Below are 25,215 nucleotides of genomic sequence, written 5' to 3' on the forward strand. Positions count from 1 at the left end.
CCTGAGCGGCCATTCAAGGGCCACGGGGCCACCAGCAGGTCACAGCGGGCCGACCTGGATCAGGGTCCCAAGGCAAAGGGCCGGTCAGAGCTGGAGCCGAGGGATTAGAGGAAAAGGGTCGAGCAAGGGAGTGGGGGTGGGGGGTGCCCCTCCGGCGAGGAGGTTCCTGGCCGCGGCCCCTGCACCCCTCGGCGACTTTTCCCGGGCTTTGTGTGCGCCCTGTCCTACCTGAGGCCACACCCTGAAATCAAACTCGCGGCCAGGTGAAGCCTGCGCTGCACAAACAAGTCAGCGCGGCCTCTCTTCGCCGTTCCCGGCGCCGAGGTCCCTCCCGCGGAGGGCGGGCCCGGCTCCCGCTGCCTTCCCGAGCTCTCCAGGGACTTCCCGCTGGGCAGGTGGGTGCTCCCGCCACCCCGGGAGACCGGCGACCCCCTCCCCCCGGGCGGGGCCCGGGACGCGGGGACAGCTCTCCCGCCCGCGCGGGCCCCTTTCCATGGGTTTTCATTCCCCAAAGTTCAGGGCTGACCGGCGCTCCGTGCACCCAGGAGCGGCCGTGGGGAGGGCGCGGGGCGGAGGGGCCCTGAGCGCCAGGACCCGGACCGACCTTTGCGTGTGCGCGGGCGCTTCCGGCCCGGCTGCCGGGGCTGCCGGGGCGCTGGGCTGGGGGATTCGCTTCCCAGAGGGCGCCCCACTGGGGCCTGCGAGGTGGGGGCCGGTGGCCGCGCTAAATCCGAGCGCGGTGGGGATAGGGGACCCAAAGCCCTGCTGCGCCCACGGCCCCTCCTCCCCGTGCGCAGCGCGGGGAGCCCGCCACCTCCCCTCGTACCTGAGATGGTGGCTCTGTCGGGAGGCAGGCCTGGGGCGGTTCCGAATGCTCTGGATTCCGGCCAGTCGCAAAATCCAGGGAGACACCTACTACATTTGTCACAATGCGTTTCTCATCTGTTTCCACCCAGGCCTCAGAGGACTGGCCAGGGAAGGTCCTCAGTCTTCCCTCCCCTCGGTGCCTGAGAGCTCTGCCAACGGAAGGGTGAGGAGTCGGGAGGAAGAGGAGGCGAGGAAGGCGGTCAGGAGGTGAGTGAGGAGCCTTCAGCCCTGGTAAGGTGTCCAGGAGCCTTCTCAGACCTCCTTGAGGGACAGGGCTGGAAGGGGCAGTGGGCAGGCAGGTGGCCCTCCTGGTGCCCTAAGGCAGGGGCAGTGGTCCCTTCCAGGTACCTTTTCTCCATCCTTGGTGGATGGGCATTGTAACTTCTACCAGCCCAGCCCACAGCAGATGCCCTGCCTGCCCCTGGCCCAGCCTCTGCTGGCCTCAGGTGTGATGCCTGTCTGGGGCAAGACGGTGTCACCAAGCCAGACGCCCTGAATTCTTGCTTGGGAAAGACGCTCCCAAACAGGAAGGGCAGTAGCCTACCCAGTGTCTGTGCTGAGCCCGCCAGGAGGCAGCACATCCTGCCTCCTAGCTCATTCCCCACATCTCCAGCCTGCTAAAGGGATCCAGCTTTTCCCACATCTGCAAATGATGAGCAGCTGGCCCCATCTGGGATATAGATGCTGCTAGGAACACCAAGGGCTAAGACCTAAAGAGCTCTTGGGGTGTGGGCTGTGTTTTTTGTGTCATGTCCTTTTCTGGTGTGTTTTAGGCTCCCCTGGTCTCTTTTTCTAGGCAGGGGAAAAGGGGGGGGGTCAAGTCTATGTCTGTGCTGGGCTCTTTTGGAACGGTTGCAGCATATACCGTAATATGTAGGACGGTAGCTGAGAATGCATTTGGAATTGGAAAGAGCTGGGTTCAAATTCTGACTCTGTCTTCTATTCCTCAAGCAAGTTGTTTTACGTCTCTTAAACTTGAATGTCCTCACCTATAAAACACAGCCATCAAACCTGCCTCAGAGGATAGTTACGAGACGTCCCGGTGATTAAATAATAAATGTTGGACAGCCCTGGCTGTGAGCCCCCTTTCCAGCCTCTAATTATTACTTAGGAAAGTTGAACTACCCAAGCCCTGAATTCTGGAGAACTCGGAGAATGGCCTGGCTCTGTGGCAGGAGACTCTGGGGTGTTAGAGCAAAGCCATGGGAATAAAGTAAAGCCAGGGGGTCCATGGAGGGCGGGTAGTGAGGTGGCCTGGAGAATGGGCCATTTCTGGAAGAGGATCCAGCTGTGGAGGCTGAGACAGCACGTGTCAGCTGTGCTCACATGTCCATGGGAGGCCCAGACACACCACTGCCACAGGGCTGCCTTGGGCACAGGGAGCCTCTGGCTTGAGACTTCTAGTCCTAGCCATGCCCGCAGCGGCTGTGTGACCTGGGGCAGGTCGTTTGACTTCTCTGGGCGCGGAGCATGTTAGAGAAGCTTAGAGACACTGGGTTTGAATACCAGCTCCACGCTTACCATCTCAGACAGCCTTTCTCTCCGAGCCTCATTTATTCACCTGTAAAGCAGAGCTCATAATATCGAGCTTGTAGGGTTGTGGCCCTTACATGCGCTCTAAGAAGCCCTTAGCGCAGCATCTGACATATCCACACACTTTACACCCGTATGTGTGTGTATATTCCCTTTCCGGTCTCCTCTGTCCTCTCCCCGGACACCTGTCATTTTTACGATGCTCCCAGTAAAGCAGGTTTGACCCGTCTCACAGTAGTGTGAGCAGAAAGAGGGGAACAAAATGGAGATATCGAAAATAAGAGCTGTGAAATATAATTTCATTTGCTGCTAAAAATTGGGGAAAGGGAAGAGGTGCTTGGCCTACAACCCTCCCGGGAAGGCCATTCTTTACTCTTGCCTTGGAGATAACCTCGTGCTGGAGGGAGAGCCCACTGCTGTGGGTTCTAAGTACAGTGAACAGGGGTCAGAGGGGCTGCTCTGGCTCGGGCCACTGCTGGACCACAGCACAGCATTGGTAGGCTGGAGCGGCCCGAGGCAGGCCTGAGTCAATATTGACCTTCCTGGCTGGCCAGCCTGCTCTTTGGCCTCTCATTCAGCTGGAGTGTTGACACAAGAGATTGAATGAGCTTTATTATCATATTCTTTTCAACAACAGCCCCATTATCTCTCCCCTGGGGATTTGCTGAGACCTGTAGTGTGGGAATGGTGACAAGGGCAGGGAACTGAGGCATTTTGGCTTATGAGCATAAGGTCCTCTGCCCTGCACACTCAGCTTCTCTCTGGGCCTGTCCAGGGTGACAAAGAAACCTCAAGGTCCTGCTGAGCATACTGGGGACCCCGCATACTTCAGCACGGAGGCCCTGGGCAGATCTTATGAGGCCCACAAGCCATGGCAGTGAGGGGCACAACCTGGGTCTAGGACCCAGCCACCCTGCAGGTGACCATTGAGCAGAAAAGCACATGAAATTCTCTTCAGGCCCTTCCCCCTGGTGAGACTTTGGTAGCCAGGAAAGGAGTCTCCGGACTCATGTCATGTAAAGAGGAGTAGATGGCAGGCCTAGACCCCTGATAGAGGCTGAGGGAGGACAGAGATCAGCTCCATATAAAGGATGAGCAGCAAGGGGACAGAGGGACAGAGGGACAGAGATCAGCGGCCTTGGGGAGCAGGGGTGAACTCCCCATCACTGAACGCATTCTAGCAGGACACAGGAGCAGGCCACAGGCACATCCCTGTCAGGAATGCCACTGAGTGACTGAAAGTTGACCAGGGACAGAGGAGAGGCTAGACCCCATGAGCAAGTCCCCAAGCACGTGCACTCTTCTGGCAGGTGGTAGGGTCTAGCAACGTCTATTTGGAAAAACAAGCCAAACTGCACGAGCCCCAGGATTTTGTTGTGTCCACCACAGTCCCTAGGACCTGGAGCAGAGTTGATGTACAATAAATGAATTTATTGAATTAATGAATGAATAACATACTTTTACATTTAAACAAACTCCAGAAAGTAACATTTGAGAAAAATATTCCCGGCCAATAAGAACACCTCAGTGAAAGGCTGGTATTCTTGGCCAGGGTCCAGTGAGGCCCATCATTCTTCACAGAAGTGGGTGTGGGATGACAGTTCCCACGTGGGTCACAAAGAGGTCGGGCAACCCAGCTACAAATCTCTGAGAGGAAGGGCCCAGCTGTGGAGGTGCCATGGTCCTTTTTAGGCTACTCTGTGCCTGGATGGTGGCAGTAGTGGAGGTACCTTCCTAAGTGCTCTAGAACTTGGGCTTGGGGGTGGGGGTGGGGCACCTGCCTGGGTGGCTCAGTCAGTTAGGTGTCTGACTACAGCTCACCAGCTGTAGACACCAGCTCAGGTCTTGATCTCAGGGTTGTAAGTTCAAGCCCGCATCAAGCTCCATGCCGCCATAGAGCCTACTTTTTTTAAAAAGAAGGAAGGAAGGAAGGAAGGAAGGAAGGAGGGAAGATGGATGGATGGAAAGGAGGGAAGCAGGGGGCTGGCCTCTATCTCAGCATCTTGCTTCTAGAATAGTGCCTTCCCAAGGCATCATGAATGGGTCTGAGAACGAGACAGGGGCTGGTGATGGAGGGTGGCAGCCGCCTGCAGCAGCGTTCACATCAGGCCAGATAGACACAGGTCTTCCCCTTCTTTGCTGCTTTACTTGGGCAATGCCTTGATCTCTGTGAACATGGGTTTCCTCGTCTGCATAATGGGCACAATAACAGCCCTGCCTTATAGGCTGGTGGGGAGCAGAGCCTTTTGTGAATGATCAGCCCAGAACCTGGTGCTACACCAAGCACTCCCTGAGTGATGACTGACTGAGTGGGTATTTACTACAAATACCTCAAATTGCCCCTTTAGCTAGAACAGGATCTGTTTCTCTCCTCATGTACTTGGAGAAGCTGGCAGAGGGGAATGGTCCATTGCCTAGCCACCACTGGAAATGCTACAGCCTAGAAAGGAAGAGAGGAAGCCGAGGTTACAAGCAGGAACTCAGGAACCCCATACTCTGCGGCCACCCCAAGCCAGCATTCAGTAGTGACAAGCAGCCACCAAGCCTCCTTCAGAGGCAGCCCATGTGTCCTTCCACTTTGGCTTCATAGCACTTGGAATGGAGCCTGTGATGCCTCCTTCCCAGTCACCCAGTGTGGAGGGGAATCCCACCGACCTCATTCCTCAGAATTTACCAAGATCTCAGGACTGACACAACCAACTAAATCCTGCCCCTCCCCCCGCCCCCAGATTAACTGCAAACTCCTCTAGACTCACATTCTGGAAGCCATTCCCCAGCCTGCAGCCCCTTCTTGTGGATCCCTTCAGTGGGCTACAAGTCTTCCTTTGAAAGGGATTTGATATGGGACAATAGCCAAACCCCACTCCAAGCTGGGCATGGAAGGTAAGGTAGGTGACTCAGTGGGCACCAGCACTGCTGGGGAAACAGCTTGGTGGCTTTGGCACGCCAGACCTGGGCAAGTGGCTGTCTCCTCCCCCACAGGAGCAGTTTGAGAGGGTGACCCACCCACAGTAAGCTCTTTTGCTTATTCCCATTGTGGTCTCTAGACCAGCCTCGCCACAGCACCCAGACCCCTTGGAGTCATGGAACAGTGGCATCAACCACAAAGCCTGCCCCCCACCCCTTGAGTCAAGCCTGCAGGTTGCCTGGCTTTCAGCTGAGGACCGCCCCCCCACCCCGAGGGGCCGTGGATCCATGCTGGAGAGAATACGCCCCTCCTGCTTCTACAGCTTTTCTCATATATGCCAGGCCCTCATGTCACAGCCATCCACGTGAGCTCTCTGGAACATTCTACCCACCTCTTGCAGGGTAAAACCAAAACCTGATGCCAAACAAAGTAAGGGTCAGCCAACAAGTCAGGACAGCCCCAATCTCCTCTGGCCTCTGAGTCACAGAGGAACCCACGGAAAAGGCCTAGCAATCTTGATTGAAGGAGCTCGCCCTGCTGCCCCCTCCTTCTCCACACTCCCATGACTCTATGCAGGCAGCTCAGCCCCACGGGTGTTCATGGACACCCCCAGGAAAGAGAGGAACAAGAGCCCAACTCCCTCAGAACGAGCATGGTGGACAGAGCAGGGGCTTTGGAACCAAATGTAAGTTCAGATCCCCAACTCAGTCCCTTCCAGACTCTGTCCCCTTGGGCAAGTTATTTAGGCTCTCTGAGCCTCATCTAGAATCGTGGGTAATAATAGCAATTCCTACCCTCCAAGGTTGGTGGGAAAATGAAATGAATTTATCCTTGGAAAGAGCCGAGCACATTCCCTCTGTGGCTCCTGCTTCTCTGACGTGACAGCCGTGCCCCTCAGGGACGCCCAGCTTCCGGTTCCCCGAACTCTCTCCCCAGTTCCACCCTCGGGAGCTGGGTGTGGCAGGATTTCCTCCAGAAAGCATCTGCCAGAAACTGCCAGGCCTCCCATCTGCCAGGCTCTGGCTGGAGGAAGCAGCCTCAGTAGAAACTGTGCCTGGGGAGATTCCTTCCCAAACTGGTTTGGGCAGGGCTCCTCCCCTCCTGGGCTGGGCATCCCCGCTCGGGTCCAGTTTGGGGCCAGCTGGCCAACCGGCCAGCCAGCAGGTGACGTCTGTAGCCATTCAGAAGAGGGAAGTTCAAAGCATTCCCCAGTCACAAGGATGGATCCCAGCATGGGCACCTCTCTCCCCTTTGTTGGGATGAGGAATCCAGCAGGAGGGTCTGGGGCAGCAGAGGGCACCCTGAGCCTGAGCTGGTGCCCTGCTTCTGGCTGTTTCTACTGCAGAGTGTCGGGTCCAGGTGATTTCTCTCAGGCTAGGCAGAAGAAAAGGCAGGGACTCGCTCTCAGGGGGAAGATCATCTTCCTTCCTCCCTTCCTCCCTCCTCCTCCCTCTTCCGGGTGTCTTCTTTGAGGAAAGCTCCTCTACTAGGTGAATTGAGTGTGCATACAAGGAGGTGGATACTGGGATTGCAACTTTAAGGGCTGGCACGGGCTGGTTTACTACTACGGCCCCCATGGCGGAAGTAGCAACCACCCTCCCTCGGCCCCTGGGCCCTTGGCCTTGGGTCAGTAGGTAGGAAACTGGGCTGGAAAATGGAGCCCAGGAAATAGAAAATCAATGCCTCTGTCTTGGGGGGTGGTGTGCTCCAAGGACACAGAGCCTGTGGGTGGTGAGATGTAGGATGTCTGCGTCTCAGGGGTTTCACACTCAATGACTTGGCAGCATTGGACCCCTGAGTGGGTGAGTGTGTCTCTTAGAAACTCAGACCTCATGATCACTCTTTATTCTAAAATGTTCTGTTTTCTTTAGAAAGAAATTCTAGAGGAGCGCCGTGGTATCTCAGTCAAGGTTAAGCGTCCAACTCTTTCAGCTCAGGTCGTGATCTCAGGGTCCTGAGATGGAGCCCCATATTGGGCTCAGCGCTTAGCAAAGAGTCTGCTTGTCCCTCTCCCTCTGCTCCTCCCCCACCCTTTGCCCCCCCCAAACAAAAAAATAAGATCTGGAAGGAAGGGAGGGAGGGAAGGAGCGAGTGAGGGAGAAAGGAAGAATGGAAGGAAGAAAGATCCTAGGAAGAGTCCCCTCCTCCTAACATTTGCCATCAAGAATTCTATTTTGGACAAAGAAAACCTTGGTAGTTTAATTTATCCCTGGGACCCGTGGGTGTGGAGGTTTTGGCCCTAGCACATGAGGGGGTCCAGGAGAGCCCACCAAACTTAGGCCCCCACGTAGTCATCCACACTGGACCTGGGGCAGGCAATGGCCAGACTGTGGATTTCCTTCTCTCCCATCCCTCCATCACTGCCTCCAGCTTATTATTTTATCTTTCACATTTAGATCTGATTAATTTGGGGGTATGACATGAATTCATTTTTCAGGATTCTTTTTTTTTCCATATGGATATCTAATTGTTTCTGCTACATTTTTTTTGAAAAGATCATCTGTTCCCTACCATACTGCAATGTCACCTTTGTCATAAATCAAGTGACCTTCTATGGCTGGATCTATTTCTAGATTCTCTCTTCTCTACCATTGGGCGATTTGTCAGTCTTTGTGCCGGTTCCACACTGTATCAATTATTGTACTGTTACCATAAATCTTGGTATTTAGTAGTGTAATCCTTCAACCTGGTTCTTTAAGATGGTGTCTGCTATTCCTGATTCTTTATGTTTCTCTGTACATTTTGGAGTGGAGTCAGTTTGTCAATTTCTTTTTTTTTTTTTTTAAGATTTTTTTTTTAAGATTTTTTTTATATGAGAGAGAGCGAGTGAGAAAGAGAGAAAACACGAGCAAGGAGAGAGGCAGAGGGAGAGGGAGAAGCAGGGACACTAAGCAGGCAGCCCAATGCGGGGCTCGGTCCCAGAACCCTGGGATCATGACCTGAGCCAAAGGCAGATGCTTAGCTGACTGAGCCACCCAGACTCCCTGTTTGTCAATTTCTACCAAAAGAACTACGCTGGGATTTTGATTGAGATTGAAACAAATCTGTAGGTTAATTTGGAAATAATGGATATCTTTATATCATTGAGTCTTCCAATCTATGAACGTTCTTTAATTTCCTTAATAATGTTTTCTGCTTCTCAATGTAGGGACCTGGCACATCTTGGATTAGGTTTATTCCTAGGTATTCCTAGGTATTTGACATTTTTCATGTAAAATGGTAAATGGTCTGAGGGGTTGTCTCCCTAGCAACACTTTTGACAGCAAATGAGAAGGGTTTTTTTCCTCCTGTGGCCATTTCTTCGACTCTCGGACACCAACTGGCTATTCAACAATTCCATTCAATTCTGGCAGTACTTGGAGTCAGCACAGAGCCCAAGGGCTCAGTCCCACAAGCCACCCTCCGCCTCAGATGCCAGTTGTGAGTCTCAGGACACCCGTACTTCTGACCAACTGGGTAGGAGTTGAGGGTTCCCATGAGCCCCTCCTCAAGTTCTATAATTTGCTAGAATGGCTCACGGAACTCACTCATTATAAAAGATATATATATATATATATATATATATATATATGTATATGTATATATATATATTCTATTTGTTTGCTGTTGGTATGAAGAAAACTGATTTTTTTCTTTATACTGACCTTGAATCAGGGACCATCTAAATTCACTTATTTAATTCCAGCAATTTGTATGTAGATCTTTGTCGATTTTCTATGTACACAATCGGGTTGTCCCAGGCAGTATTAGCCTCACCACATTCTGGATGAGTCTTAGCAGCCTCTCTTGAGGTGGGGATTTCCGTTAGCCAAGTAACTGGCCCTGATTTCTGGCTCTACTCCCCCCTCCTCTAAAACCTGAGCTCAGGTCATTGCTTCCAGCAGCTCCCGGCCATCACTACCACAACCTTGGGTCCTGTGGCTCTGCAGTGTCCTTTTTCCTCAGACTTCTCCTACTGCCTCTGGGAAAAACTTGTTCTCAGGAGGGGGATCCCAGAGCCATTTACCATTTGCTAATGATGCTATCTCCATGCATTCCTGCAGAAAAAGCTGGGCACTCACGTGGGGCTGGGGGAGTTGGGAAGAAGGATGTTTGGGGCTAAAAGTATTAGCCCACTCTTCTTTAGCTTTCGGGTATGTCCCCACACCTGCAAAAGAGTTCAAGTTCACAGAGAGGTGTTGGGGGGGGGGTGGAGCAGCAGCGGTGAAGCCATCGGTGAAGCTAATTTAGGGACGGAGGATCTATCTGTGGGCACAGGACTGCAGAATGAGGACTCTGGGAGCCAAAGGCTGAGAGGGAGGAGGGTATTTTACCAAACCACAAAGTGTCTACACAATGGAGAGGCAGTGAGGCTCCCGAGTCCCCCAAATGAGGCATGGTCCCTTGACCAGCGAATCTACGAGGAAAGGCATTGGGCATCTCTCTTGGATTTGGATCTGCTCCCGTCCCGATGGCCGCAGGGCCCTGAGGTGCACAGAGAGGCAACGAAAAGTGAATCAGCCCCTGTTCACTGGGGGTCTGCCCACTGAAGCCTCCTGAAGCCTTGTGAGGCAGCCTTTACTAACCCTGTTTTATAAGTGAAGAGCCCTGAGGCACAAATTGTTTAAGGAGCTTGCTCAGAGCCTCCCCAAATTAGTGGAAGACTCCCCTCAATCGCCTGCAGCTCAGCAGGTGTATTTCATTCCTAAGGGCTCCCTCCGTGGGGCTCCTGCACACATGGGTGTGCCTACAGGGAGCATTTGGTAGATGCCCAGTGTCAAGGCCACCAAGGCGGCTGACACTCCAAGACGCGGGATGTGGATTCACATTGACTCACAGGTGCTGAATTCCTTGTGGCAAAGCTGTGGGACAGATGAATGAGGCAAGCATGCAATTCAAGAAACAAACATGTCTGCTTCTTAAAACCTAGAAGTGACCTTTCCAAGAGACAGTAGAGCCTACTGAGTGTATTTTCCACGATAAGGAAAAAAAACAAAACAAAAAACCCATTGAGCTGCTTTGAGCTCCTTCGGAGACAAGCATTGAAGTGAGTCTTCCGTCCACATGTGGTCTTGGCCCGGGACTCCCGGAAGGTAAGCCGGAGTCCTCACTTCACCCTGGGTTTGCAGTCTCCCCATCTCACATCTGCATGCCCATGTCCCTGTCGACATTGCTCAGAGGGCCTTAGGCAAAGCCCAGATCAGCAAGGGACAGAGGTTTGGCCGCAAGTGATATTTTGCCGAGTTCTGAGACGAGGGAAAAGGGCCCAAAGTGGAGAGACGCTTTCTTCCCTGGGAAGACTTACCCCTAGACAGCTGTCCTCACCCACACCAGGTGTGCCCTTGACTCAGGACCCTGCTGGAATTAGGGCCAAGCACTTGGTGACCAAGAGGGCCCTTTTGGGGAACCCTGGTCCTATGTTACATGGTCCCAGGCCGGATAACATGTTGGCTGTTTATGAATGTTGTTTATCACATAAATAGGTTTTCTGTCAATGAACCACACAGGGCTAATCTCAGTTAAACAAAAACAAACAAACAAACAAACAAAACTGTAACATGCTGTTGGATTCAGTTTTTTCATTTTGTTTCGGACCTTCACTTTTGTTCATATGTGGGATTGGTTCAAATTTTCTTTTTCTTGCCCTATTCTTACCTGGTTTAAGAGTCAAAGTTGTACTTGCTTCATAAAAGGAATTTGCCTGCTTGCTTCCCTCTTTCCCCTTTTAAAATTATTCGACAGTGGAATGATATTTGTAATGGGCTTTGGAGCTTATAAAAACACACCCCCAGAGTCTGCCTGCTCGGCAGGAGACTTGGCACAGACGAGAAGACAGACACCTCTTTTCCTTGTTTATAGTCTGTGTTGGCTTATTTCTGGCACTTTTGTTGTTTCTGGGACTGCTTCGCTGGGAGCTAGCCATATCCCTGAAGCAGTAGGGACGAGAGGTGAGGGGAAGCCGTGGGCTGGCGGGAGGGAGCCCTGAGAAGGATGGGGGTAGGGGGACCCCAGCACCCACTGCAGCCACCTATGCTTCCCGGGGCCAGGCAGCCAAGAAGCCCCTCCCTGGAGCTCAGCCCAACCCTCACCACGCAGGCACCATGTTCCGGAAGAAAAAGAAGAAACGCCCTGAGATCTCAGCCCCACAGAACTTCCAGCACCGCGTCCACACCTCCTTCGACCCCAAAGAAGGCAAGTTTGTGGGCCTCCCGCCACAATGGCAGAACATCCTGGACACCCTGCGACGGCCCAAGCCTGTGGTGGACCCTTCTCGCATTACGCGGGTGCAGCTTCAGCCCATGAAGGTAAGGTGGGCAGGGGCGGGAGGTCAGGGGGTGCTGAGGTTAGCCTCTCCCACTCCGCAGAAGCCCATGCCTGGCCAGACCACAGAGGCACTGTTGGAACCACCGCATCACCAGTGGTGATCAATCAGTGGACTGTTTTCATATCCCCACCCTGCCATGAGCCTCGCCTGGGGCGAGAACTCCATTTCCAGGGAGAAGGAGCCTGGGGCGCCCCTCTCTGTAGGCCCAGAGTCTTGCCAGATTTAGCAAATCAAATTACAGGATGCCCAGCAAAATTTGAATTTCAGGTAACAACACATAATCTTCTGGCATTAAGTGTGTCCTGTGCAATATCTGGACCCGCAGCGGGGGCTGGGGCTCCCAGACCAGGGGGATTTTGGCGTGTGGGTTAAGAAGGGCAAGAGGAGTTGGAGTCAGGGACCTGGTAGTGTACGTGGAGGAGAGCCCTGCCCTGGTTGCTGCCTCCTCTGGGAGCTCCGTACATCTCCCATAAAGCCGCAGATAGAGCTAGAGAATGACAGCAGTTGGGGGGTGGGAGGACTGGACTCCCCCACCCCACCCCCTCAGCTCCCCAAGCTCAGCTGCCCACTCCATTTCAGGGGTTTACTCCCTGTCTATGCTGTTGGACTGCGAGCCCCATGACAATAGGCTTTCTCCTTGGATCTCTGCCTCCCTCCCCGCCCCCCCCACCCCACTGCCCCACAAGGGTCTGTCCCCTCTCCTGCCCCCCCCCGCCCCGTCGCCCCACAAGGGCCTGACCTGCCATGGTCCTGATGAGTGGCTGAAAAGTTAAGGAACAGATGGATGACACAGGTAGGGAGGTCCTTAGGGGTCCTTCCCCAAGAAGCCCCCCACCCCACCCCATGGAGGCTTCCTACTGTGAACAGGCCTCTGGCTCATGCTCTTCTCCCTCCCCCCCACAGACTGTGGTGCGGGGCAGCTCGGTGCCCACGGACGGCTACATCTCAGGGCTGCTCAACGACATCCAGAAGCTGTCGGTCATCAGCTCCAACACCCTGCGTGGCCGCAGCCCCACCAGCCGGCGGCGGGCACAGTCCCTGGGGCTGCTGGGGGATGAGCACTGGGCCACGGACCCAGACATGTATCTGCAGAGCCCCCAGTCTGAGCGCACTGACCCCCATGGCCTCTACCTCAGCTGCAACGGGGACACACCAGCAGGCCGCAGGCCAATGCCATGGCCAGAGCCACAGAGTCCGAGGGTCCTCCCCAATGGGCTGGCCACCAAGGCCCAGTCGTTAGGCCCTGCAGAGTTCCAGGGCGCCACGCAGCGCTGTCTACAGCTGGGGGCCTGCCTACAGAGCTCCCCACCTGGCACCTCGCCCCCCGCAGCCACCAGCAGGCGCAGGACCAAGGCTGCCAGGCATGGTTCCGAGGAGGTCCGGCCACAATCCTGCCTGGTGGGCTCAGCCACAGGCAGGCCAGGCGGGGAGGGCAGCCCCAGCCCCAAGACCCAGGAGAGCAGCCTGAAGCGCAGGCTGTTCAGAAGCATGTTCCTGTCTACTCCTGCCTCGGCCATGGCTACCGCGAGCAGCAGCAAGCCGGGCCCTCCCTCCCAGAGCAAGGTAGGTGGGGCTGGGGCCGCCCTCAGCCGGGCCCGGGAGCCCGGCCTTCCCCATTTACAGGGTCAGGCTAGGGAGAGCGGAAGGGAACAGAATGATCAAGAGCCGCAGCTGAGGAGTCTACCCTGAACCAGCTGAGCTCTGGTCTTCCAGATGCTTAGCCCTGGTGAGTCAAGAGGTTGCAGGCCTGCTCATTTTCAGGGGGGACCCCCAAGGGACTTTCAGTACACCCCAATTTACATTCCTGCCCCCTACCGTGTGTCTGGGTGGATCGCAGTGGGAGGCAATCACCTTTAACGATAAGCCCGGGCACCCCCAGCTGGGCTGTGGTAGAGATGGGTGCTCCAACACTGGTTGGGGGCAGGGTCTCGGCCTCCCTCTCCTCAGAGCTTCTTTCCGCCTCCACCCCTCGCTTGGCCCAGTGCCCTCCCGAGGGCGACCAGAGGTTCCCTGAACTGCTTCTCCCTCAGGAGTCACAGATGTTCACGTGAACCCCTTCTCTGGTGAGGAGGATTCTTCCCTTCCTCCCCTGCCCCCACCTTTTTTTTTTTTTTTAAGATTTATTTATTTATTTATTTGAGAGAGTACAAGGGCAGGGAGGGCTGGAGGGAGAGAGAAATTTGAGCAGACTCCTTGCTGACCTCAGAGCCTGATGCGGGGCTTATTCCCACAACACTGAGATGATGACCTGAATGGAAAACTAAGAGTCCGACGCTTAACCGGCTGAACCACCCAGGCATCCCCCTCCCCTTTTCTGGAGAGGTTGTTTCATTTACTGTTTCTGTAATGATTTGTTCTGGGGTTCGTGTGCTAGGTGAAAAGCTGGAGGGTTGAGTTTGCCTAGGCCCGGGAGCAGCAGGAAAGCCAGCTTTTGGCATGCGCCGCAGCCTGGAATGCACAGATTTTTCTTGTGAAATAGGAAACAGTGAAGGGACATTTCTTGGCAGGCAGAGGAGACTGCACTTGTTTCTTCCATGCCCTGTGATGTCCTGTCTGTGGTGACAGCACCATCCTTTCCCATTTGGCTGATGAGAAGGTGGGCTCAGAGAGGGTTGGGGAAGCCCCAGGGGTGGAGAAAGAGTCAGGGAAGGCAGCAGTGAGAGGGCCCTCCAGGCTCTTGCTCCCCAAGGCTTTCTGATCATGGCACCTGCACCTCCTTCATGAGGGGCAGGCAGAAATGACCTTATGCTGCAGCACGAGGTTGGGAAGTCAGACCTAAGAAACAATGGGTGACAGTGACACGAGTGACAGAGCTCCTGTCCCCCGAGGGCTTTCAGAGCAAGCCTGGCGCCTCCCCAGCGGTGGTGATATCTGAGTGTGCTCCAGCCAGGACTTGGGTGGAGAGTTTGGGGAGTGGCCTGGACCCTCAACCTTTCTAAGTCACTGCCAGCCCAAGGGAAGATTCTGGGCTTTGTGCCGTCACTGGGAGGAAGGACGTGGGCTGGGCTTCCCCGTGGAGTGGGGGGTGGGGGGGCCGAACAAGTGCCCAGGAGGTGAGAACTGGAACTTGATCGCTCGCTGGCCTCTTGGGAATCCTGTGGCGGGGCTTCGGGGATTTGGGAAAAGGGGGTATCAACACTGGGCTGGGCATGACCTGCATGTTTCTGAGCTCCTGCCAGTACCCCACAGCAGGGAACAGGCTGTCCAGCCAGCCTCAGTCGGCCTGTCCATCCTGCATTTTACCAAGGATCTACCTTAGGCCACTGCAGCAGGGTGTGCAGTGGAAACAGGGAGTCGCCGTCTAGGGCTTGGAGACACCACCATTCCCAACCCAGGGCAATGGTTTCCTTCCTAGCACCTGGGGCACACATTTCAAGAGAAATACTTTCGAGCCAGGCCTCTAAGAGCCAGGAGAGAGACTTCTCCGCTGATCTGGGCCAGCGCTTCTCACCCCCTTCCCCAGTGACATTTGGGTCAAATAATCCTTTGTCCTAGGGGCTGTCCTGTGCATTGTGGGATATATAATAGCATCTCTGGCTTCTACCCACTAATTGCAGATAGCACTTCTCAGCTGGGACAACCGGAAACCCCCCAGACATTGCCAGATATCCCTTGGCGGGGAATAAAATCAGCCACAGTTGAGAACCACTGCGTCCAGCTTCCTACCCTACCTCCACAGCCCCAGGAACCACCAGACCAAACCAGCAGTCAGCCTTCTGCCCCTCCATACACCCCAGCGCTTGCTTCAGGACCCTCAGCACCTGGTTGGACACTGGTGCCCTGGGAGGTCAAGACACCAATTGCCACCTCGGGCCAGGAGAGGCTACAGAAGGGTGTGTGGCTTTAGGGCTTTCGTACTCAGCCCCAGGAAGCGTGGCCTGCAGTTACTCACTTTGACTAAAAGCAAAAGAGCTCGAGGCCTGACGGGGGGCAGGGAGGCCAAAGTGTTAAGACAGGAACTGGGGGGATTTAGAAGTGGTTCCTCTTAGGCAGAGAGGCTAAGTCAAAAGACCCCAACAAAATCAGCGCATCTTGGTTAAACACCTGCTATGTACCCTGTACTCTGTTATATGTCAAGGACATCCATTAGGACCACAGCTGAGGGATGAAGGGTCAGGCTGACCAGGACTGAAGTCAGCCTTGCTCTTACCATTTAGTGCCTCTGGGCAAGTTACTTAACCTCTCTGAGCCCATTTCCTTATCGACAGATACAGGTAATAACAGCACTCTAGCAAAGGTAAAACAACCCAGAGGCTATGAGAATTAAATGAGATAAGGCATTTAAGGGCCCTGTCGAAGTGGGACACCCTCAATAAATGGCTTTATTATTTTTAAAATATTAAGGACATGGCCTTTGCCTCCAAGGCACTTAGATTATAGCCCCCCAAGCCCATGGCTGGAGAGCCTGGCCCTGTTGCCATGGCCCAGGCAGGAAAGATGGCGTCATTGTAACCGCATGCACGCCCCTTCTGGTGGCTTCCCACCCAAGAAGATGTCTCAGTCACAAAACGAACTCCAGAGCCCGTAACAACTAACTCCATCTTTTGTCCCCCTTTCCCTTTCTTGGTATAGCTTAAGAGGTTTCCTCTGGCCTTTTCTTGTGGTGACGTTAAGTTAAAGCTCCCTTCTTGTAGAGATAGGCAGCGAGGCTAACAAAGGGATGCTCGGGTCCAGAGCTTAGGGAAGGGAAGATCGGAGCCCAGCCTGACTACCCCGTATCCCATGTCCCAGGCCACATTGGGACTGGGCCCTGGGCTGGATCCCTGCTCTTTGCCGCTTCCAGCCACCCACCCACCCGCTGCACCCTGGGCCCCTGAGTTCAGCAGGTGCCTGCAACAGTGTCTCCATAGGGGCCTTGACAGCGGAGGGGGAGCAAATCCCCTCCTTGGCCCATCTCAGGGCCTGTCTTCACCTCCCCCACCCTGCCACCCAAGCCAACTCAACCAGAGAACAGAGCTGGCTTGTGTAGAGGGCCAAGAGGTCAGCAGGTGAAGGGAATTCTTTTACAGCCTGCCTTCGACATCCAGGTGGAGACAGATCAAGGGGGATGAGAGCAACCTCAAGAGCAGCTCTAGATGCTTCTGGGCCCCCACATTCTATCCAGCCCGACCCAGATGCTCAGAGAGCATGTTTTCTGTGAGCCGCGCCTTGCAGGCCAACAGGCAACCTTTTTACTGGGCCTTGGGGGCTGCCTCGGTGACTGTGTGACCAAGTGAGCTGTGTAGGGTGCTGTCCTGTGAAACCTCTGCTCCCAGGACATGGCCTCCCAGCCTCAGGCATGACCATGCTCCCCACACCCCCAGTCCCAGCCCCCCCACAGCCTCCGTGAGGCCGAGGAATCACAGAGCCCATTTGTCCAAAGCTGCTCCCATGGTGGTCCACAGTCCTCTGGCATTAGAGCCCAGGGACCTCGTTAAAGTGCAGAGTCACTGCTCTAAGGACTTACTGGAGCAGGATTCTGCATTCCCTCCAGCTCCCTAGATCACCGTGCCCTGACAGACGAGGTGGGCTCAGAGAGGGTGAGTTGTCTGAGAGTCATGGCTGGTCAGTGCAGGAGCCGTACTGGAGTCTAGGTCATGACCCCAAGTCCAGAGGTCCCACTTCTCCACTACACAGAGTACGGAAACGTGGGTGAGGGTCGGGTGCTGGCAAAGACATGGGAGGGTCTCTTTACCCCCCAGAGGCGCTCACCGGGCAGGATGGAGTCGTGCAGCAGTGCTGGGGAGCTCTCCTGGCTCCTTGGCTGTGAAGGCTGAGCTCGAGCCAGGCATAGCCTGCCAGAGGCTGGTGCACATTTTGGGGTGTGCAGGTGGGGCGGGGGTGGCAGACTGCCACAGCTCGGCTCGCTGCTGGCAAGGGCATTTGTGTACATGCTCCCCTCTAGGCAAGATCAGGCACTGGATAAGGGGGGGCACCCTGAAGCCCGGGGAGAAGGTGCAGAAGAGGTTGACAAGGCTCTGCTGAGCCTGGTGGGGTCTCTCGGCCCAAGCTGAGCGCTTGGGGAGATTTCTTGGAGGTTGCTGCAGTTCTGGGGATCTGGACTAGGACCCAGTGGACAACTAGACAACTGCCATATGATGGGTTCTGAGATGTTCTGGAAAGTTCTCTGCAGCCCCTCAAGTGTCCCTTGTTAGGTTACTTAGGGCCCTTTCCAGGTGCCCCTTTTAAAATCATATAATCCCTGGGAAGAATCACGCTGTACCTCGCCAGCTCATTGGAGAGAACCCAAGGAGGGAACACTCCTGCCAGGCTGGCTGGAGGGCTTGGGCCCTGAAATGTGAGGAGCCTCAGAGGCTTCAGGGCTGGGCCTTGGGCTCACTGAGGCCCAGTCTGCCACTCAGTTCCACCTTCCCTCCCTCCCTGCCAGAGGCCATAAGGATTGGGGGGGGGGGGCATGCCCCCTTCCCTTCCTTGAGGGAGGGGCAGTCACCAGCCAGGAGTCATGTTCAGGACAGAGGCTGCTCTGGGGAGCCTCTAGGAAACCTCCCTACCCCTGGCCTCCTAATTTCAGATCTCTCTGGCACCAATTCCCAAGCTCGGGAGACATACCTATGAAACCCCCAGAGGGTAACACAGCTCTGTGGTCCTCTGTTGGGGACATACTCTCAGGACAGACACGCAGGCTCCTGCTGTCAGGCACGAGTGGGGCTAGCAGACCCCTTGCTGTGGCTTCCCTGCGCTGGGCTGGGGAGCCGTCCCAGCTGCCGCGCTGCCCACCAACCCCCCCACCCCGCCACTGCCCAGGGCCTCTTCCGCCCACATGGGCCCTTGGGTGGGAGCGCCCCAGGAATGCAGAATGCTTCTGACCCAGATTCCCCTCACAGCCCAGCAGTACAGAGGGAAGACGGCCTCTTGGTGGCCTCCCTGGGGTCTGGCTGTCAATTACCCAGGAAGAAAAACCCAGCAGAGGACACCCCAGAGACTCTGCTTTCTTTGGCTTCCCAGGCGATGCAGAGCAGATATAAAGAGCCGGTGTTTGGCCTGCTCACCTGGGAATGCTAGGGGCTGGGCTCCTGAGCAGGAACTTCGGCTTCGGCTCCCTTTGAAAATCCTTGCCCGTAGCACCTCCCTTATTTCGTCCAGTGCCCTGCCAGACACACCCCGTCCAGAGGTCACCCCCTGCTTCTGGGAAGGTCACTCCAAATGCTCCCACAGCCAAACCCTTCTCTGTTCCTTTTTCCTTCCCTGCAGCCTAACTCCTCCTTCCGACCACCACCACCACTGCAGAAAGACCCCCCACTGAGCCTGGTGGCCAAGGCCCAGTCCTTGCCCTCGGACCCGCCCATGGGGACCTTCAGCCCTCTGACCACCTCGGACACCAGCAGCCCCCAGAAGTCCCTCCGCACAGCCCCCGCCGCCGGCCCCACGCCAGGCCGGTCTTCCCCCGCGGGCTCCCCACGCACCAGGCAAGCCCAGATCAGCACCAGCAACCTGTACCTGCCCCAGGACCCTGCAGTGGCCAAGGGCGCCCTGGCTGGTGAGGACACAGGCGTTGTGACACACGAGCAGTTCAAGGCTGCGCTCAGGATGGTGGTGGACCAGGGTGACCCCCGGATGCTGCTGGACAGCTACGTGAAGATCGGCGAGGGCTCTACGGGCATTGTCTGCCTGGCCCGGGAGAAGCACTCGGGCCGCCAGGTGGCCGTCAAGATGATGGACCTCAGGAAGCAGCAGCGCAGGGAGCTGCTCTTTAATGAGGTGGGAGGAGATGGCGGGACAGGGTCCGGCACCGAGGATGACTGTCCGGGAGCGGGGCCGTGGGGCCCGGGCCCACTGCTCAGGCACCCTCCCTCCCCATTCTGCTCCCCAGGTGGTGATCATGCGAGACTACCAGCACCTCAACGTGGTGGAGATGTACAAGAGCTACCTGGTGGGTGAGGAACTGTGGGTGCTTATGGAGTTCCTGCAGGGCGGGGCGCTCACGGACATCGTCTCCCAAGTCAGGTGAGCAGCTGGCACGGGGCTGGGCTCTGAGCACTGGCTGCCCCCATCATTGTCCCAGCAGGGGGATTGGGCAGCCTCAGGCCAGGAAAACTGGGGGTGCCTGTCACATCACTGTGAGCACCCCTTGTCCGTTCAGGTTAACAGACCCAGGAGGGTTCAGGGGAGTGGGGGGGGGTGTCTCCAGCCTCAGTCCAGGCCCATTTCCACCAAGGCTCTGGCCTGACTGGACCCCTGCATGTATTGCCCGGGAGCTATGGGGCCTGGGCCCAGGGGCACCCGATCTGCCCAGCCCTGCAGCTCTGCCAAAGCTCATGTCTTCTTCTGTCTGTGGCCTGGCCTTCCCTGTCCAGGCTGAACGAGGAGCAGATCGCCACTGTGTGTGAGGCCGTGCTGCAGGCTCTGGCTTACCTGCATGCCCAGGGCGTCATCCACCGGGACATCAAAAGTGACTCCATCCTTCTGACCCTCGATGGCAGGGTAGGGCCCTCCCCAACCTGGCATGTCTGTGCCCTGCCCCCTGTGTCTGTGCTTGAAGTTCACTCAGCTCCTGCTCCTAGTTCACCACTCCCTGTCCTCCGCGCCCCGCCCCATCTCAAATACAGGTGAAACTCTCAGACTTCGGCTTCTGTGCTCAGATCAGCAAAGATGTGCCCAAGAGGAAGTCCCTGGTAGGAACCCCCTACTGGATGGCTCCTGAGGTGATCTCCAGGTCTCTGTATGCGACTGAGGTAAGCAGTCCCTCCATGCCCCCGTCCTCCCAGAAGTTCCAGTTGGGAACAAACAGCTCCTGTGGCCCCTGCAGAGACATCCCTCCCCCAAATAGCCCTGGTTTTCGGATTCCCACTTAGTCCATACCCTACCCCACTTCCCAGTGCCCCCTACCAGCTCGTGGATGGGTCTGCCCTTGCTTGTGACTTTGCTGCCACAAACTGTTCCCTCCTGCAGCTCGTGGGCAAGGTGGGTTATGACCAGGCTTCCTCACGTCTGATGGCCAGTCTCCGAGAATGGCTGACAGCTCTGTCCCTCCAGTCAGTGGGCACTCATGCAGGAAGTAACTGGTCACAGGGCAGGTGGCCAGGAAGGAGGCCAGCTGCTCCCATCCCTGTGCTACACACTGCTACCCAGGGGCCCTACTCTGGCCGGCACCATCCGGGACATTCTCTTCCTACAGGTGGACATCTGGTCTCTGGGCATCATGGTGATCGAGATGGTGGACGGTGAGCCACCGTACTTCAGTGACTCCCCAGTGCAGGCCATGAAGAGGCTCCGGGACAGCCCCCCACCCAGGCTGAAAAACTCTCACAAGGTCAGTCAGTGCTCAGGGTGGACCCTACTGACCCCATTCTTCCTGAGGCTGAGGGGACCAGAGCCTGGGTTCCTAGGCCCACCCTCTCCCTTCCACGGAAGCCAGAGGCTCCCAGAAAAGACTCGGCCTTCTCCACACAAAGCCTGTGGCAAACTCCTGTGGCCCCTCGGACAAGTTTCCACCTGCAGGCAATTGACAGGAGCCTGAGAGAAGGGAAAGCAAGGCTGCCAGGAATCCCTGATATCCTGGGGAGGCATTCTAGAGAAGCTAACTGAGCAGGAGCCCTTCCACTCCCTCTGTCAGGGGAGCCATCCCATGGCACGGTGTTCCCAGTCTCGTTCAGTAGATCAGTTTGTTCTCCACCAGTGCACATCCTGACCACATCTGAGCCACAGGTTTTCCCTTAAAACCGGTGAACATGTGCGAGTGCACATGCCTTTAACCCTTTTCTGCCAAATCCACCCAAACCCCACAGGCCTTACCTGTGGACACCCCCTGCTGGTGGTCAGGTCAGCACAGGGCGGCAAAGTGGCACTGCCATCTGGTGGCCAGAGTGAGAAATGTCGCAGAGGGTTGAAACCCAGTCCCTAAATGATAAAATACTGCTGTGGCCCCTGCACAGCTAGACGGGAGGACAGTCAGGAAACACCTTCCCAAGACCACTGGTCCTTGGAGCCTGCACTGCCAGCCCCAGGACCAACACATATGGGAGATTTCCAGTTGGCTAATTCCCCAGAGGACGTGGCTTTCTGCAACAGCCCAAGACTTAGCCTCATCCCGAGATACTGGCTCAAAATGAACCAAGATAAGCCCTTGACTTAGACTCCGAGGCTTAGAGCATTAAAGAAATCTTCCTTGTCAGGTCTCACTTTGCTCTTTTCTATTTTTCAAGACACTTCATCCCTAGCCTCTTTTTTGATCTTCACTAAAGACAGGGCAAGCACATTTTAACATTACCCCATTGGACAGATAAGAGAACTGACGTCTAGAGAAAATCACAACTTGTCGAAGATCAGGGATAGACCCAGGACTGGATCACTAATACCAATGCTATGCCCCTTCCACAGAGCCACGGAGCCTCAAGGTTGAGAGCCTCCAGCAGCAGGGTGGGGAATGGGCTGTATATTTGCAGCCAGGCTCCCCAGGAGCTGGGTATTTTCCTTCCACTGCTCAGCAGCACCCCCTAGAGGTGAACTAACAATTTTCCTAGACTGAGGCCAAGTTTCTTTACCTACCTGATAATATGAAAACTCCTGAGCCTGGGAGCTGCCAGGAAGTAAGAAACAAGAGAATTTAAGACCTTCCAGTGATGGTGGGGATGGGCAGACGAGTCACCCCAAAGTGACTGCATGAGGCAGCTTGCTCTCAGTGCTGCCCTGTCTCCACAGGTCTCCCCAGTGCTTCGAGACTTCCTGGAACGGATGCTGGTACGGGACCCCCAAGAGAGAGCCACGGCTCAGGAGCTTCTGGACCACCCTTTCCTGCTGCAGACGGGGCTGCCTGAGTGCCTGGTCCCCCTGATTCAGCTCTACCGCAAGCAGACCTCCACCTGCTGAGCCCACCTGCAGAGCACACCTGCCACCAATACCCCCAGGCAGGGGACACTGGGCTGCCAGCCCACCGGCAGGGACCGTCTGCCTCATTCTCTCAGTATTCTCTCCAAAGATTGAATGTGAAACCCCACCCACACCCTCCTGCCCTTCTGCCCACTGGGCCAGGCCGGACCTGCCCCTCGGTCTCTCTCTCTCCCAAGAGAGTCCCCAGTTGCCTTTGGGATGACGGAGACCCCTTCTACAAGATGACCCTTTGTCATTTGCACAGGGATATTTCTAAGAAACATGGAGACCAGCACTCCTGGCCACTATGGCCAACCCAGCCGAAAAGGCTGCTGCAGTTTTTTAAAGATAGTTGTACACAAGCATCCCGGGCTACCCAAGAGGGCAGACTGCTGGTCTTCCCCAGGATAGCTGCTGTTCTCCGCTCCAACTCTAAACCCTGGGGTCTTGAGAGGGTCACAGGGAAGGTTTCTACTGCCTGAAGCTGTCTTCCTCCCTCGTGTCTGACTTCCTGAAGGTACAGTCCAACCTGCACCTGCTTCCCAACTCACCTGCACTGACATCCACTCTCCCTGCACAGCCTGCCCCAAAGTGTGACCAGCCTGCTCACAGGCCAGGGAAGGAGGTGGAATGTTGCTCTGGGTGAAAGAGAAAGAATGGAGTTGGTGGTAAACGTGGTCTCACGTTACAGGATGGAGAGAACATCACGTACGTGTGTGTGTGTGTGTGTGTGTGTGTGTGTGTGTGTGTGTAAGTGACGGATGGTCACTCTAACAGCCTGGCTCCCTTCAGGTCACCCACAGCCAGCTTCCATAAAGTTTTTCCAACCTTTTTGCCACTAAGTTCTACTCTAAAGGGACCTGCTTTTCTGGCCTGGCTTCCCACCTCCCAAGTTCCTTGCTTCTACCTGACCAGCAGAGAGGTCTGCATTGAGTCTAATACATCCTAGGGGCTTGGCAGATTTCCAAGTTTCTCCTCTACACTGGAGTCTGAGGGCTGAGACAGGAATGGTGAGGGAACACACTTTGTTTCGGCTGTGAGCTTCCTCTCAATAACCAGGTCATCAAGGACCCGTTTTTTTCAAAATCTTGGTCTGGGGGGAGGTGAACCACCTGGGGCCCCATCCTGTCTAGAAAATGGACACCCCCTTTGTGCAAACCATATGCCCTTGCTCCTTCCCTTCTCCCTCTTCCCGCCCCACCTTCAGGGATATTGTGAGTCAGGGAATCCAGGGAAGAACTCCAGGTGTCAGGACCCTATCTAGATAATATTTTTAGATTCCTCTGCTCCCCAGTGGCCTGCTTTGGGGCCGGAAAAAAAAATTGCAAGGACTTTTTCAAAGGTCAGAGTTTTCAAAACAAAAGCATCTTCCCTAGAAACTTTTGTGAATTGTTTGCACTTGTGCCTGTTTTAAATTAAACTGAGTGTTCAAAAACCTCTGGACTGTTGTCTCTGAGAATGGAGGCAGGCTGTCTTCAAGCTGGACATCTGCAGTGGGGGTCTGGTTGCCCCCCTCCTCACCATGTAAGCTTCCCAGCAGCCACTCTAAGTCCACAGAAAACCCAACTCCCTGGTGGCCTGTGGGCCCCTGAAGGCAGATAAGGAGGGAAACAGGAAGCGAAAGGCCCTCGGGGCTGAAAGAGCTGAGAAAGAGACAGAGCTCTCCTTCCCAAGGGACCAGAACCAAGCCAGGAAGGCCCAGGGCCACGGGCTGTGCTTGCTGGTACCAAAGGGGCTCTGGGGGGGCAGCCACCAGGGCTATAACCACTTTCTGCCTCAGTGCCTCCCTTCTCCCTTTTGCTTCTCACTCTAAGGCTAGTCAGAGGCTGCTCTCCCCAGGTTGTCCCTAGGAAGTGCCTGGGAGCTGCTTCCAGAGAGAAAGCAGTCTCTGTTTAGGTCCTCAAAACTGAGGGGTTATCAAAGAGCAGTGCGGTGGCTGAAAATCAAGAGAGCTTGGTGCTAGTCCTGCAGGTAGGGGAGGTGGCTGGAATTCTCTTTCAACTTCTGGTTCCAGCACTGCCTTCCTGAGAGCTCATCCTGCGTTCCCCAGCCCCCTCCGCTCCGCGCCTCCCATCGCAGCCCAGGGTTCAGGGAAACCTCTCAGCCAGCATCCAGGAGTCATGCCAACATTTTCCTGCTCTCCACAGACAGCTGCCCTGGTCGGAGGGTCCTAGTCCCACCAACTCAGTCCTGCCTCCAGGATGCAGCCACAGTGCCCAGTGGGACAGGCAGGAATGGAGGCTGATGGAAGATGGAAGCTTGTCAGGAAGCAAGCACACCCTTCTGCTGCCCCAAAGGAAGCCCCCAATCAGGAGCTGTTGGCAAGGCAAAGAGAGGCCAGTTCTTGCAACGGAATAATACTGGATTTATTAACTATTCTTCTGAGTTTTAATAGTCCTTCCACCACACAGTGCCATTCCAAAAGCGTATGTGTACGTCACTTAGCCTCCCACACAGACTAGTTCTGAGCTTGATGTTAGGGTACCAAGATCCGGTGGCCTGGGCAGTTTTGCACAATGATGAAAGCAACAAGAGTTGGGAAAAGAAAACGGTTTAGAAAAGTCTCTTCTAAAGTGGAGTGAGCTCGAGAGGACCCCAGCGTCAAAGCTCTGGGGCTGACAATGAGTAGGAAGAGCAGGAGAGTGAAATGCAGGGACACAGAGAACTTCTGCACGGAGCTGGGCCCAGGAAGAAGTCTGCAAGAACAGCAAGTCAGTCAAACACAATTCAGTGCAGACAGGAAAGATCTGCTGTGGTTTTTTTTAAAAGAACATTGCTTTCAACCACCAAGCCCTTG

The 25,215-nt window shown here is 55.4% G+C and overlaps 1 protein-coding gene across 2 annotated transcripts; it reads left to right on the forward strand.

Annotated features, from left to right (window-relative positions):
* Positions 1–263: 263 nt before the first annotated feature.
* PAK6 (p21 (RAC1) activated kinase 6) lies at positions 264–23,854 on the forward strand. 2 transcript variants are annotated; one of them, XM_046009575.1, is made up of 10 exons: positions 264–395; positions 957–1,074; positions 11,384–11,592; positions 12,516–13,175; positions 18,804–19,310; positions 19,423–19,556; positions 19,907–20,033; positions 20,159–20,284; positions 20,728–20,862; positions 22,251–23,854. In XM_046009575.1, the coding sequence occupies exons 3-10, from the start codon at positions 11,389–11,391 to the stop codon at positions 22,416–22,418; spliced, it is 2,061 nt and encodes a 686-aa protein (XP_045865531.1). In that variant the 5' UTR covers positions 264–395; positions 957–1,074; positions 11,384–11,388; the 3' UTR covers positions 22,419–23,854. The 2 variants fall into 2 exon arrangements, with proteins under 2 accessions (XP_045865531.1, XP_045865533.1); XM_046009577.1 differs by lacking the exon at positions 264–395 and adding an exon at positions 687–705.
* The last annotated feature ends 1,361 nt before the right edge of the window (positions 23,855–25,215 follow it).

Source organism: Meles meles, chromosome 6 (genome assembly GCF_922984935.1).
Source record: "Meles meles chromosome 6, mMelMel3.1 paternal haplotype, whole genome shotgun sequence".
Taxonomy (NCBI): domain Eukaryota; kingdom Metazoa; phylum Chordata; class Mammalia; order Carnivora; family Mustelidae; genus Meles; species Meles meles.

Excerpts from the sequence above, each read along its gene's own strand:
- PAK6 (XM_046009575.1), top strand. The coding sequence starts at position 11,389 with ATGTTCCGGAAGAAAAAGAAGAAACGCCCTGAGATCTCAGCCCCACAG. Across the intron at positions 11,593-12,515 it reads TGCAGCTTCAGCCCATGAAG|ACTGTGGTGCGGGGCAGCTC; the intron begins GTAAGGTGGGCA and ends TCCCCCCCACAG. Across the intron at positions 20,034-20,158 it reads TTCTGACCCTCGATGGCAGG|GTGAAACTCTCAGACTTCGG; the intron begins GTAGGGCCCTCC and ends TCTCAAATACAG.